Source organism: Ursus arctos, unplaced genomic scaffold, assembly GCF_023065955.2.
Source record: "Ursus arctos isolate Adak ecotype North America unplaced genomic scaffold, UrsArc2.0 scaffold_13, whole genome shotgun sequence".
In the NCBI taxonomy this organism is placed as follows: Eukaryota; Metazoa; Chordata; class Mammalia; order Carnivora; family Ursidae; genus Ursus; species Ursus arctos.
In genome coordinates, this window is record NW_026622797.1 from 16,793,228 (window position 1) to 16,807,656 (window position 14,429).

A 14,429-nucleotide genomic window follows, 5' to 3' on the forward strand; every position below is an offset into this window, starting at 1 on the left:
ACTTTCCATGCTTTACAGCCAAGCCGAATAAACAGTATCACAGAGGCAGTTTCCTCTCCGGGAAAATCTCCTCCTCTCCCTGCTCTTCAAATGGAGGGTCATCCCGTGGAGGGTCGTCCAGTGAATTTGCAATAAGGCTGAGCCAGGAGGCCAACGTGACATTTTTGGGAGTTTGAAAGTGCAAACTGGTATCTCTGCAGAACATTTTACCATGAAACTTCCTAGGGCCAGGTTTTAGGCAAACGGCAAGCAGAAATCACACACGTATAACTAACTGAGTGGAAATGTCAGGCAAGAAATCCATTTGCAGGGAAATTCAGCAACTGGAAAAGAGAGTGGCTTCTGCAGGCATGAGATGCTCTCCCTCACCTGTCAATCACAATAGTTGCTTTTCCTTACTTAGCAGCCTTCATTCTGTCATTAACTAAGTTCCAGGTGCCAGGTATCTCCTTGTGTTGGCAATAAAGGAGCCTGGACTCCAGCTGGAGAAGAGTCTCCTATGCTGGGATGTACCCAAGTGCGCCTGTGCCAGCTCTGTCCCACCTTATGATACTAAAACCAAAAAAGAAGGCAGCCACCTCTGCCCTGGGCAGCCACGTTTCTGGCTCTGGACAAAGAGAAATGAGCCCAAGAGAACCATCTTTTCATGGCGTGGCTGCTAGAAGTTGAATTTGTATCCGTTCTAGCAATAATTTATTTTGAAATTATTTTTTGGTGAATATAAATGAAGCATGGTTTGGAAAGAAATAGAAACTTCTAGAAAAATCTACTTGTTTCCAGAAAATATGGGAAATAGCTATAAGACGCTTGAATATTTGGAGGAAAAAAACAACAAAAACAACAAAAAACGTTGTAACAGCTGTGTCTTCGTAAAGACAAAATGATTTTGCTCCAAAAGCATAGGACTTGGCCCAGCCCAGTTCACTTCTCCCTTTACTATCCAGGAAGTAAAGCATCAGATCCCAGTGATCCAACCATATAGTCATGGAGTTGGGAGGCCAGGCTTCAACTTCTGGCAGGGCCTCTGACCCACCCCTAGACCCAGGCTCCAGTCCTACACCTGTGAAACAAGAGTTTCCTCATGACCTCCAGGGACCCTGCAAATCCTATGATCCCTTTACCCTTTCCTACTTTCTTCCAAATCACCCAGCATCACAAGATGATATTATTTTACCCCCTGGGCAGGCTCACAGGCCCTGGCCCTCTCTCAGCTGTATGCTAAGCAGCGTTACAAGGCTCAGGGCCAGGAGCAGAACTGCCTGATTTTTGGCAACTGGATAAAGCAAGTGGCTTTGAGCGCTGAGATCTGGAATAACGTGGGTACAGCAGTAGCCCCCTTTTGGGCCGGTCCCCGTGACTCTGTGTGCGTGTAGGGTTCAGGGAGAGGCCTCATCACACAGCCCCGGTGGGGGGGGGGGCTGCCACGCCTGCCACCTCGGGTGTGGGTTCCCCCTGTGCATCCCCTCTCGGCCCTCGCCCCCAGGGGAGGGCCTAGTGGAGGGGCCCGCGGTCCCCTCACAGCTGCCCTACACCCTACCGAGACACAAACAACACCCTCTTTTGAGTCAAACAACTGACCACCAGGGCTTGCCAAAATGAGGACAGGCTCTGAAAGGGGGCAGTTTTATTTCAAGGGTTTAATGGACCAAGGAGATGAAATAAAAAGTTTCAGCTATTAAAAAAAAAAAGGCAAAAGACCGTCTTCTTTCAAATAAACAAACTATCCTTTGAACAAGAAAAGAGTCTTCTAACTGGGTCAGGCAGGGGTCGGGTCATGAAGGAGTCACGTGTCCCTTGGGCTCCCCTTTCTATTCCATGCTCCCCTGATTTCTCCCTCTGCTGCTTTGGGGAGCCCAGTGTTCTCCTGCTGGGGCCCTGCCAAGGAATGACATGAGCTCATCGGACCTAGGCCCTTCCCAGGACACGGCGCTTACATTGGGAAAGGGGGCCCCTGCAAATCTCTAAGGGTAGAATTCCAGGCCGGGAAATTTCCCCAGAATCTCTCAAATCACACCATAAAGGCAGCTCCCTCCCCTTCAAACATAGAAGATTTGCCTCCACTACCAACTTTCAATACTCTGTGGGTTTTTTTTAAAAAAAAATCTAAACCATGATTTTTTTTCTCTCCTGTTTACAACTTCTCTGGCTAATGATTACGACTTACCGTGTGTGAATGTGTCAAGACTTATGTGATGGGCAATGATTTCTAGGACAGCAAAAAGATAACAGGGTAGAAAAACCTAGAGAACTGCCCTCAACTTCCATATTATTATGTGTTTGTTTTTTAGTAAGTAGAATGCTATTTAGGCCTCCAATATTTTAACCCCTCTTCTGGGTGCCAGGAACATAGATGGAACTCTATCTATGTTGGGAGGACAGGAGAGAAGTTAAGACATGATCTCATCCAGAGAAATGATATAACCAGCACAGAAGTCTGTGAGAGCACAGAGGAAGAACATCAGGACCTCCCCGTACAGCTGTGTAGCTTGTGCACTGCATAACTCTGGGGTCGCCATCCAACAAACTCCATTTTCAATAGAACCGTGTGGGCACTTTGAGTGTGAGGAGTCTTGTGAGACTTGCAGGGAAAGCATCCAGGGATCTGCCAGATAAGGTCTAGAGCAGGAGGGAGGTCCTGACTCCTAGAAAGTCGGGGGAGAACTGCTGAGAATGTCTGAAGGCTGATGGGACGACATACCCCCGCTGGGAGAAGGGCTCAGGCTTTCTCATGGAGATTCAGGAGAAGGAATCACTGATGAAGGTGTGTTCCATTTGGGGTCATTCATGTTATTTCCCAGCTCACTTAGAGAAACTGGAGGGACCCACAGGGCTGTACAAGATCCGTTGTCTCCAAACCTTACCTCTCTGAATTCTCCACCTGCCACTCTCCTGGCCCCACTGCTCACTCTGCACCAGCCACACGGCTCTCCTTGCTGATCTCTGAATGAGCCACACATGCACCCACTGCAGGGGCCCCATGACAGAAAAGGCTGGTTTCTCCCTTTGCTTCTTTCCTGTTCCCATTCTTGCTAGGACCTGCACTCCTTCCCTCCACATGCCTTACCTTCATGTATGTCCTCCCTGTAAGGGACAAAGAGATAATGACATCTTCGGAGTTTTCCAGATATCTAAGGAATGACCACACAGAGGCATCACGTGCCTATTCCAGACTACTGCTGCTAGATATCTCCACACCAGGACTACTGGCTTCGGGGAATGAATGACTGATGAAGGACCCCTGGACCCTGTCCTTGTTCTGACCAGCTCCTGGAGGTCTGAGAGGACACATGCACCAGACCATAATTGCCAATAAAAAACCCAGACTCCAAGCAAAGACAAAGACCTCCTCTTTCCTTTCCAAGTCTCCCAGTTGCTCTCTCTAGGTCTCTTTCTCTCTGTATCTCCAATAAATTCTGTTTTCACCTCCTGCTGGCTCGCATTTGATTTCCATCCTGCATCAAGCCAAGGACCCTCTTGGCTGGTCCTGCGGGATCCCCGCTCTGGCCTGCCTAGCTCACTGCTAAGTGGTTCTATACCCTGAAAATGTACTTGTCACAAAATAAAAAATATGTAGCCATATTCGTAACATGGAGTTTAAAGAAAAAGATAAGAGTTTTTACCAATAAAATTTTGAAAAAAAGTAAAAGCCACTTTAAAAATATTTCATTAAAGCAATACGTAGTTGAATATATCCTGAATGGGGAGGGACAAGGCTTAGTTTCGGGTCTTGGCCCATCTATGAGTGAGCTGCTTTGCACCAGAGAAGACACAACCTCCACGCATCTCAGTTTTCTCAACTCCACTCACGGATTTTAAGACATGAAAGTGATATCATCCAAAATGTTCCCATCCTCCAAACACATACTCTTATTACATTTTTAAAAATTAAGAGAAGTTTGGTCATTGGCTGGACCTGTGAGGAACGACACTTGTCCTTAGCTACCAGGACGCTCTGTGGCCTTGGCAGCGGTGGGCTCAGACTCTGCATCACTCTCCCGTCCTGGGAACAGAGTTGCACGGACCCCTCATTCCTTTCTGCTCCTTCTGCTTGTGCCCGACAGCCCAGGATGGGTCTGGGTGACCCCAACAGGCTCCCTCAGACACACAGACCAGGATTTCTGCTTTCTGGCCATGGGCTCTCAGCTACTCAGCAAGCTTTTGTCAATCTGGGTCACAAGCAGATGAGAAATGTATTTTGGCGCTGGTGCTGGGGGAAAGATGCATCATTTGGCCCTCCGTTTTCGTTTCCAACTCTGCACTGTGGAAACAACTCCTGGGGTCAAAGTTCACATCCCCACGGAGCTGAGGGTCCCCAAACAAAGCCCAGAAAGATTAGATAGTTTTGCCAAGATGGCGTGATTCTGTTGTGCTGTGGCGACAAGAACCCGGACTTGACATTGGACCACCTGTAAACTAGTCACGCGTGTGCCCACATCCTTTATGGAATTGCAGGGTCTCCTCTGAAAACACCCCTCTCTCAGAGGAAACACTTTGTGGCCCTCTAAGAGAGACTCCTAAACACATCTAAATGACAACAGCACAGGTCAGGACCTCCGAGGAAAGGTTCTTCCTTCTCTAGGATCTAAAATCTAGCACTAAAGACAAACCACGAAAAACACGATTAGAAAGTCATTTGAGAAGATGTTCACCAGGATCTGGGTCATCTGGGACAATTAGCTTTTCATTGGCAAAAGCTTGTCCCCAAGGAGGGTGCCACGGAAATGCCACGGGGACGCCATGGGGAAGGAGGAGAGGGAGAGCTCCCCGGCCTCCAGGGCCACTCCCGGGGCAGGGGAGGGACCGCTGCTCGGATGCGACAGGACTTACCAGGTAGCGCTCCTCCTGCCTCATGCTGGGGGTGCGGATCATGTGATTCTGTTCCCCTCTCCAGTCTCCAAATCGACGGAAAAAATAGTTAGATAAAAACCGGTTGACGGGGTCTCTAATGATGTTGATGTAGACAGGCTGGTCTCCTCCAAACCTAACACACGCACACAAACATGGAGCTGTTACAACCCATCCCTTCTGGAGGAAAAGAAAGCCCGCTTAGACACTGTTTCCCCTCCAGTTCACATTTTATCACGCGAGGACCCCAGCTGCTAAGGTACCAGTGCACAACGTCAGCAGCGAGCGGTGCTTCCCGATGGGCGGTTTGTTATGTGCCGGCAACGTCCGTGCACGTGGCCGCTGGGAGGCTGGCCGGACTGTCAGCCGCACGGCTCTGCGCCAGCGCCCGCATTCGTCCGCAGGGACGTGGGGACGCTGTCTTGTTTTCTCCCTAGGCTGTGGGCTCCCGGGGGCCGGGGCGCGGGGTGGGGTTTTGTATTCCCAGGGCCTGGCACACGCACACTGCCAGGGCTTGGCCCTCCCAGAATGTTTGGTAAATCCTGATTTCCTCGCTGGCTGAGACGGTGCTTTATTCTCACATTCTGGTTCAAACAGTCTCAGGTGAGGTGCTCTCCAGGAAGTGGGTAATATTAGCCAACATTTATTAAACACACACAACATTTATTAAGTCACTTTGTTGTAAACACCTTTTGTGACCACCTCACAGAAGCCTCACAACATGTCCGTGGGGTAGAAAGCATAATCCTCCTCACTGACACGGGGGCAGGGACAGCGTGAGCAGTTTGTGGCTGAGCCGGGCTATGAACCCGGGCAGTCTGGCTCCGGGAACTGTGCTCTGAACCACGGAGAGAAGATTCCAGAGTTGAGAAAATTAATAATGTGAGGGACATGTGAACACAGCAGAAATCAATGTAATTATCCTCAAGTGATGGCGAGTGGTTTTAGATAAAAATAAAACAAATATCTAGGTGTTCCATTTTAATGCCTTCCACAAAGGGGCTGGAGCAATGCTCTGAATGCTAGCCTAAGGGCAAGGCCTTCCCAAGGCAAAAGGATTAGGTTAGCTGACTTGTGCTTAAGGATTCCTCCCCTTTCTCTTCAACCCGCCTGAAAACAGTTAACCCGGAGGAGACTGGGAGAACACTCCAGGCTCTGGACAGAGGTCTTGCTCTGAAGGACCCACAGGCTCCTTTTACCCTGTGACCCCATGACCTTCTGATGAAGATGCCTTGACATTCTGTCAGGGGTCAGAAGGAGTTCAGAGAAAAACGGACATGAGCCTCCCACCTCTCTTCAGCTGGCAGACTCTGTCACCTTTCAAAACCCAGCCCAGAGTCAGTCACATCCCTCAGCAAGTCAGTCCCATGCTGTGTCCGTCCCTCTCTCCAGCACTGTGTGTCCAGGTCTGCCTCTCCCATCAGACTGCCTCCTAGAGTGGGGAACGAGGTCACTTAGCATGGTGCGTGGCACACAGCAGGTGCTCAACCCATGAAGACGTGACTGCCTGGGCATCTGCTTCTAAGTTGGCAAGTTTCTGCTGCTATCACAGGGCTCTGCTGTAGAGAAAAGTGGACCTAACACGCCACCGATCCTTTTCTGTGTATTCACGCACATAATGTCATCCTCAGCTTCTCTGCATTTTGAAAGCGAACCTTCAGAGAGAAGAATCCAAAGGGACAAAAAAGAAGCGACTCTTCAGGGGCGGAATTTCAGGCACCAGGATGCATGAATGACATTCTGGACTCCTGGACGACTCCACCTTGGAAAGCACGCTGCTCGCGCGCCAGGTGAGCCATGCCGGTAGGAATCCTGTCAGCTCCCAGATGTATGCAGGTGACATCCACGTAGCCGCACGCGCAGGGCAGCTCGCTAGTCCCCGAAGTCAGCTGTGCCAAGCCGGCTAGCCGCTGGCATCTCGCGTGGATCCTCCTCTTTTTAATTACATTGAGTCTGTATCTATGCTAAGCAGCAACTACGTAATAAAGCTACGGATCAGGAAGACAAAGCTTGCGGGCCAAACGTGAATGCAGTGAAACCCTCAGCTACATCACGCTTTGGAAAACCTCTCTCTACTTCTATGTTCATGTGAAGAATGACCATCACCGCTAATTGGCAGAACTCTCCAATCATGTGAATCAATGCACAGCTTCCCATGGTGAGATAGTTCTCAGTCTGGCCACGGTCATCTTCCACGTAGGGCTGTAGACGTGAGGACTGACAAGGCTCCTCGAGCCTGGGTGACTCGCTCCCAGGAGCACGCGGTAGCCCAATGCAAGATTTCCAGAATAATTTTCCCAAACAGAAGTTTTAGATGGCTTAGGAATTTATTGTTAAGTATCAGATAATATAATAGCCACTCTCTTGAAATTTTGAACAGTAGAGAGATGTCTGATATATATCTCCCCCCTTCCAGAAATCGAGAGTAATAATGGTTTCAGGCTGCAGGCCCCAGTCCTTTTTCTAGGACACACAGGTCCCTCCCAAACGGGCGAATTTGGGATGGTGTGCCAGTCACATGAAAGAGGCCAGAATATCACCGTGTGTCCCAGGGAAACAAATTTCCCCCCTCATCCCACCCTCTCTCAAAGTCAATTTCTCCTCCTTCCATACTTCTTAGTTCTAGTTAGAATTCCTGGTCACCCTTAGAAGGTCTCTTGATCTTCTGAACCTACTGCCGCTGCTTGTATGTGAGAGAGAGAGAGAGAGAGAAAGAATGCTTTGCACCCCCACCCAATCTCACACAGCACAACCCTCTGCCTTATGTTTCAACTCTGAAGAGAACATTTCCAGAGCCTCCAGGTAAAGCCCATCCTGTCAGCCAACCTGACAGTTGAGGAGTCTCTGGTACACCCAGCCAAAATTCCTAATCTTCCTTCATGCGCATTTCCTTTTGTTTGACCCACTCAACATAAAGAATTGGCTTCTCTTCATGGTTTCTTGGTTGGTTGGTTGGTTGGTTTTTTTGTTTTTTTGTTTTTTACAACTTTTAGCCTTTTCAGCTTCAATTTTAATTCCTTTAAATTCTTTTGTGTGTGTTTCTTCTTGAAAATTCCTTTAGCAGTTGTCTTCACACTTCCTTCCTTTTATTTTTTAATCTGTACTTCTAATTTGGTCTTTATGAAACTCTAAACAGTTGTGCTGACCACAACTGAGGATAGGCTCTGTGCTGTGCCTGCCCACGAGAGCCCAGGAGTCAGGCCATATTTTCTTTTTCTCTTAACAACACACACTCTTGTCCTTTGGTCACAACAGCTACTTTTGAAGCTGTCTTTTAAGTCATCCTAAAATAGCAGGTATTTTCAATTTCTTTGACTTTTGTTCATACGTCCTATTTATCAACTCTTTAATCACCCCTGTGGGTCTCCTTCTGATCCTCTGCAAATTTATCATGTTCTTTCTATTTTTGTTTTTTGATGAGAAGATGAAGATCCAAAGCAGGATATAATCCTCTAGGAATAATAACGACATGGTTCTCATTTTTTCTCATGCATTCCTAAATATCTCGTTCTGAGGATTTTCTTCCATATCTGCCCCATACTGCTACTTAATCAATTAACCCACAACATCAGCTTTTCTCCAATAGCTATGTAAAGCATGTGGGTAAGAGTTCTAGGTACACTTTCATCAAATTGCTGGTGATATTCTGCCTAGAATATTACTGCATATAGTAAACAATAAGACTTATGACCAAAATTATTCTAGGGAATTAAGACCGTTTTGTCCTCCCACTATAGTACAGTTTTCTAGGGCTGGAAACACCTTTTGAAAGTATGTCTTTTTTAAAATTATGGTAAAATATACATAACATAAAATTTTTAAGTGTACAATTCAGTGATAGTAAGCACATTCACACTGTTGTGCAACCCTCACCACCATCTATTCCCAGAACTTTCTCATGATCCCAAACCGAAGCTCTATATTCCCCTCCTCTTGGCCCCTGGCAATTTCCATTCTACTGAAAGTTTATCTTCTTTTCACCTCTAGCCTAAAAGCAGAGGTTATCCTTGTGCTGTTACCTACATTAAAAGATGACAAGTACCCTGTGGCTAGAGGCCCAGCTTTGATCCTTGTCAGTGAGGGAGGAGACACTTTGAAGTGAGAGAAAAGCCATCATGGAAAAGGATGTGATTGTTTGGGGGGCAGGGTGAGGAGCTCCCTGCAGGAGGAAGAAGGGAGTGATACTTATTTACTGGTCCTCTGCTGGAATGGGCTGGAAGCACCTCCTTTTAGCCTCACAACCCAAGACAGTGGACACTTCAGTTCTTGGCCACAGGAACAGGACCTCCCTTCACAAAACACAAGCAGAAGAGGCTGAGCTTCCTCTGCTCTGTGGCGTGCCCTGAGGGAAGAAAGGTGGAAGCATATGCTGGTGGAAAGCAGAGACAAACTGGGATGAGGAGAGGGGCAGCTGGGACACTGGGGTTAGGCCTCCTGCTGGAGACAAGATGAGTTCACAAGGGGGAAGGTCCTTGGTGGGGTGCAGTGAGGTGGGCTCAGGGAAAGTCCGCATGATACCAATTTTCAACGGGCCCACCCAGCAGGTGGTTTTACGTACCCACTAAGCAGCAGCATCCGCTGGGGGAAAGAGGAAAGTGAGGGAGAGAGCGCCATTTTCCCAAGATTGGTCAGCCAGTGTTTAAATAGCATAAAATCAAACTTCTGGGCTATGTTTAAGGAGGGAAAGAAAGTGTTCAACAACTGCTGATATCAATTTCTATCTTGACACCCTCTTCCAACTTGGAAATTTCTGTCACCATTACAAAAGACGTGCAGGGCACCGGGGCTGAAGAGGATGGCTTTGCTAATGAGAATGTCAAGTCAACATTTAGAAGTAAGCCGTGGAAACCCCACGGAATCATGGAATCAGTAAGATCGGATTTGTTTTGTCGAACAATGCCATCAGAGGGCAGCCTCTGTTCGCACCGGTAATGAAGGCCTCGCGTTAAGGGAAGAGAGAAGGTGTCCAAAACACCTCCCCTCGCACGTCGCACCCTGCCTGCTTCTCGAGTGATTGATTTATTTTTAAATGTTTTTCTTTTGCGAGTTCATGTTGGCATTGGAGCCACTACGGGAGAGAAATGAGGAAAAGCAGCAGAAGGGAAGGAGGGTGAGGGAGTCATGAATGAAAAGAGGGCTCGGAGGCTGTAGTGGGAAATTACTGAGCGCACTGACCTGTCCTGAAGTCTGCCTGGACTATTTTGACAGTGCAGTGCTCCGACACAGCCCTTCCCAGGGTCTTCCCCGAAAGATGCCGGGTGAGGGTTGAGGGGAACTCTAGGTTGGAAAGTTACTGCCTTCCCCCCCCCACAACACTTAGCAAACAAACAGAAAGTGGGGGTGAAGGGAAGACAAACTGACTTGTTTGTCACAGTCTTTGCAGCATGTGGATCTGGGACGCCCTTAAAGAGAGTTCATCGATGCTGAGAGGCTGAACTTTTTCAAAAATTGTTAATTCTCTCGGTTAGCTCTGGGAACGGACACAGGAAACCAGAGTACACAGATATTAAAAATCCTCCTAAAACGTCACAACAAAGAGTAGCATCTTTTAGGCCAAGGTCATTCTAACTCAATTCTCCAGGTAGTTCAGTTGGAAAACATTTGTCCGGCTCAAAGTTTTAGGCAGTTCAAAAACCGTGTGAAAAGAGCAGTATCGTGGAAACCCTTCCGAATCCCAACCCGCCTGAAATTTCTGCTGCCTTCAGAGTTTGCTGATCCCCCCGTGGGGCACGAAGCCTTCACCGAAATCACAATGAAAACATCGGTTTGATCCGACCACTCTTGCTTTCGATGGTTGAATTTATAAAACTGGATATGGTGAAATGGTCCTTCTAGGTCTAAAGTTAGGGAAAGGAAGGAACAGGGCAAAATGCCTACATGACGAATAAATGAACCAAGTCGGCTCTCTCATCGCCAAGAGCGCACAGGATAGCAGCTTGCACTACTCAGAGTGTCTGCATGTCGAGGCAAGAATGACATACTTAATGGAAAGAAAGAAAGAACGGGGGCAATTCGTTTCGGTACGATGCCGTCTGCTTCAGAAGTTCAGAGCAGTTATGTGCACAGGCTGGAGGGAGGGAGGGGAGATTTTCATTCTTTTATTCTGCTTACCAGCAGTGTCTCGCTGCATGTTAAGAATGTAAGGAAGATTAGAAGTCAAATATCAACGAAGAATATTAAGTTACAGTATCAAGTCTTCTCTTAATAACCTCATTATCTTGAACCAAGCCAACCAAATATATGACTGTCAGCAATGATCAGGGTAGGTTTTTTTAAGAGTAGCTTAATTATCTCTGTGCCTTGCACTTCAAAATATAGAACTCATTTTTAAAAGCATGGGAAAGCCCTCACACATTCCAACGTGGCGGCTTTGCACTAAGTGTGAGTAATCGTCAATACATACCTGGACTTGTCTTATTTCAAATAAAATTATTTCCCCTTAAAAAAATAAATTCCATTTTGCATATATGTAATATCCTTCTCTGAAGGAAGTGGAAGGGCTTTCCTTCATTCGTGTGTTTGGAGCATCCCTACAAGGTAGGAGTGGGCAGGAACTGTCCCTATTTTACAGATGGGAAAACAGGGACCTCCCATCTCTGCCCAGAGGTGAAAGTGCTAGCCCAGAGTCATGGTCAGTGGGAAGGTCTCAGACCCAGAGGTCCTGGCAGCCAGGCCAACACTGTTTTCTGCAGATGTGGTGTCTTCTCAAAGGTACTGACCATATTTTTCATGATTAAATCGATGAAAATGAAACACTCCTCAGCCATGAATTTAACAGTGGAGGCCATGATAAGGTATAGTTTCCATGCTGCGCTCTGCTCTGCTGACCCAATTAAGGTACTGGCTTGGGCTTGTCATTAGAGTTTTACACTGTCCTGACTCAATTATTAAAATTCGTTGCATTGCGATTTGTTTTGGTTGTAAAAATTTGACCCATGAAGCCAAGGAGAGTTAAATCATGAGGTTAGAGGATGTCAGGGGTGATGCAGAAGGAAGCTCACGAGAAAGGCAAGGGTCAGGGGGGCTGTGCTTTGGTCTCTGCAAGTCGTAAAACGCAATGCCTGAAACAGCTAACAAGACTTTGTTATCTAGTTATGTCGAATTATATGTTCTTGGCCGACTGGAAGTGAGAGGCAGGCCACATACCCCAGACAATCCAGTAACAAGCCATTCCACACATGTGGCTGGAAACACACTCAGGCTACTGAGCCACTAAGGACGCTCTGCAGGTGTCCTATATGCTTATTCCCCATCCAAGGGAACTCTGGTTATCAGGTAGGTGGGGAAATTTCAGGGGGAACCTGCTTGTAAAGATCAGGCAGCTTCTCTTTGCCGCTCTGTAACTTGCTCTGCTGATTCTCACTTTCTTTACACTTGATTTGCACAGGGCCTGGTGCACAGCAGGGAAGTCCTTTGAAAGCTAAAACTCCTCCTCCCAGCACCTAGACCCTTAGGCATCCTGGGGCTGGGCAGCTGTGCGCCAACTCCGAGCAGCTCAGGTGTGAACTCAGGAGCAGGGAACACTCAGGCCGAGCCCTGTCTTTCCCTGAGCACCAGCCTTCCTGGGTGCCTGGACCTCGGGGGTGGGGAGGCATTAGGCCAGCATTAGCTAACAGGACCTCTGCTGCTCTCTGCAGACCTGTGAGGTCCTGTTATCCCCAGGGGAACTGTAGCAGTAAGGGAAGTGCCCGTCAGATGGAGAATGCGGGAGGCCCAGGGGTCCTGGGCTGTTCAGATCTGCCCCTGGACCCAGCGCTCTGTCAGCCCACACAGACTGTCAGCACAGACTCGGGCCAGCCTGAAGAGCAGAGAGTGAATGGTGACAAGGGGACCTAGGCTAAAGGAGGAAAAGAATGCCCAGAACAGGAAATCAGCAGCTCAACAGATCAAGAGTCTAAAACCCTAAATTTGAAGATTTGCATTATGATCAGAAGGTCCCTGCAGCTGAAGAAAAAAACAAAGTTCTAAAATACCCCATCAGCATCAATCATGCAAGATTTAGAATAATCACATGGAGTGATAAAAACGTAGGCAGGGAGGCCAGTACTAGCATTTTGGATCCTACAAAATACATGACTCCACAACTAAGTGATTCCCAGAGTCCTGTGTGGGTTCAAATTGTATAAACATGTGCAATGAAATCTTTCTGTTAAAATACCCATCTCTTGCCTCTTAGTTTGTTTCAATACTTATCTGATTTTTTCTTTAAAATGGAACTATCAGGTCAGATGGCTTTGCATTAAGATTATTTCAAGTTCTCAAAAGATTTAAGATTAGTATTCTAGAAAGAAATGAAGCTTCTGTCCAAATATTTCAAATTTGGGTCCCTCCACAGCAAACATAAATGGATTAAAAAGTCCTTTCAGGGGCAATTGCACTACCTTGAAAATGAAGGTAGATTTTAAAATAATTGTGTGTTAGAAGGAGTTTAAGTACTAAAAAGAAATGAAAGAACCATTAAGCTGGAAAATATCTTACCTTGAGAAGTTGAGGAAATGAACATGTCGAGTGAATAAATAGGGCTGTTCGGCAGTACTTATATTTTTAATCAGTTCCATCTATTAAAAAAAGTACAAAATTAGCATATATAGGATCTAATTTACCAAACTATATTAAGCTAAAGGTTATGTTCCCTACTCCTTTATCCTCACTATTACGTCTTGGACCAGGGCCAAACAGCTGTGCTTGGTGCAGCACCTAGGAACTTTACGGTAGGCTTCTTGCTGAATAAAACTGCTATCCAAATTTATAGTCCTGTATTTAATTTAGTTGATTGCTACCATGAAAACAATGTGACATGTTAAGTCATTTTAACTGGAGAATTCAGTGTCTGGCTGTACTGAAATTTAAGTTAAAAAAAAAATGTCTTTATTCCCCTCCTTTAAAAGTCAAATCAAGACAAGAGGTTAAACATTATTTTACATTTCTATAATGATATCACTGAGATCTACAGAAATATTTGAAACTGGTTCTACAGACTTTAACACTGGGAATAAAAGGAGCCAACACTTCATGATTTTCCCCTTTGACTACAAAAATGTACAAAGCAAATATTTTATAGGGAACACACAAATGCCCCAAACTTCTTGGGGTTCTAGTGGGTGGCCATCTGAAGTATTTATTTGCAGTTATCAGCAAGGCAAAGAGGAGTTTATATTTGTATGAAGCAACGTTTATGGTCTTCTGGAACATGTCATGATACGGAAAATGTTTAGTAAAATCTGTTAGAAATTCCAAGCATTCTTACGACTCCCTGACTTCCTGAATTCCACTTTCCTTAGAGTTTCTAATTGGCCCCATCAATACTGACACACAGTGGAATTTTTTAAGAGCACACTGAGAATTGCCACTTTGGATGGATATCAGAAGTGCAGCATCTTTTAGGAACTAGAAAACTGGAAACAAAGGCAGGCGTTCGTGTGTTAGCCATACTCAGGGCAACAACAGTAAAATCAGAGTCTGGAAATCCAGGACAGAGACCCCGGCTCTGCCTTGGTCTCTCATGTCCCATCAGGGCTGACATGCACAGAAATGCTCAATAAATATTTGTTGAATGAACGAATGCCAACTAGCACCTGCATTAC

At 46.5% G+C, this 14,429-nt stretch overlaps 1 protein-coding gene across 1 annotated transcript in view; it reads right to left on the reverse strand.

Moving 5' to 3' along the window:
- Positions 1 to 14,429, reverse strand: part of UST (uronyl 2-sulfotransferase) — a 288,838-nt gene that overhangs the window by 97,604 nt on the left and 176,805 nt on the right. Inside the window, exons 4-5 of the mRNA XM_026505011.4 lie at positions 13,324 to 13,403; positions 4,828 to 4,981 (exon numbers count right to left, since the gene is read on the reverse strand). Of these exons, the coding sequence (XP_026360796.3) occupies positions 4,828 to 4,981; positions 13,324 to 13,403 (234 nt within the window). The remainder of the gene's footprint in view (positions 1 to 4,827; positions 4,982 to 13,323; positions 13,404 to 14,429) is intronic.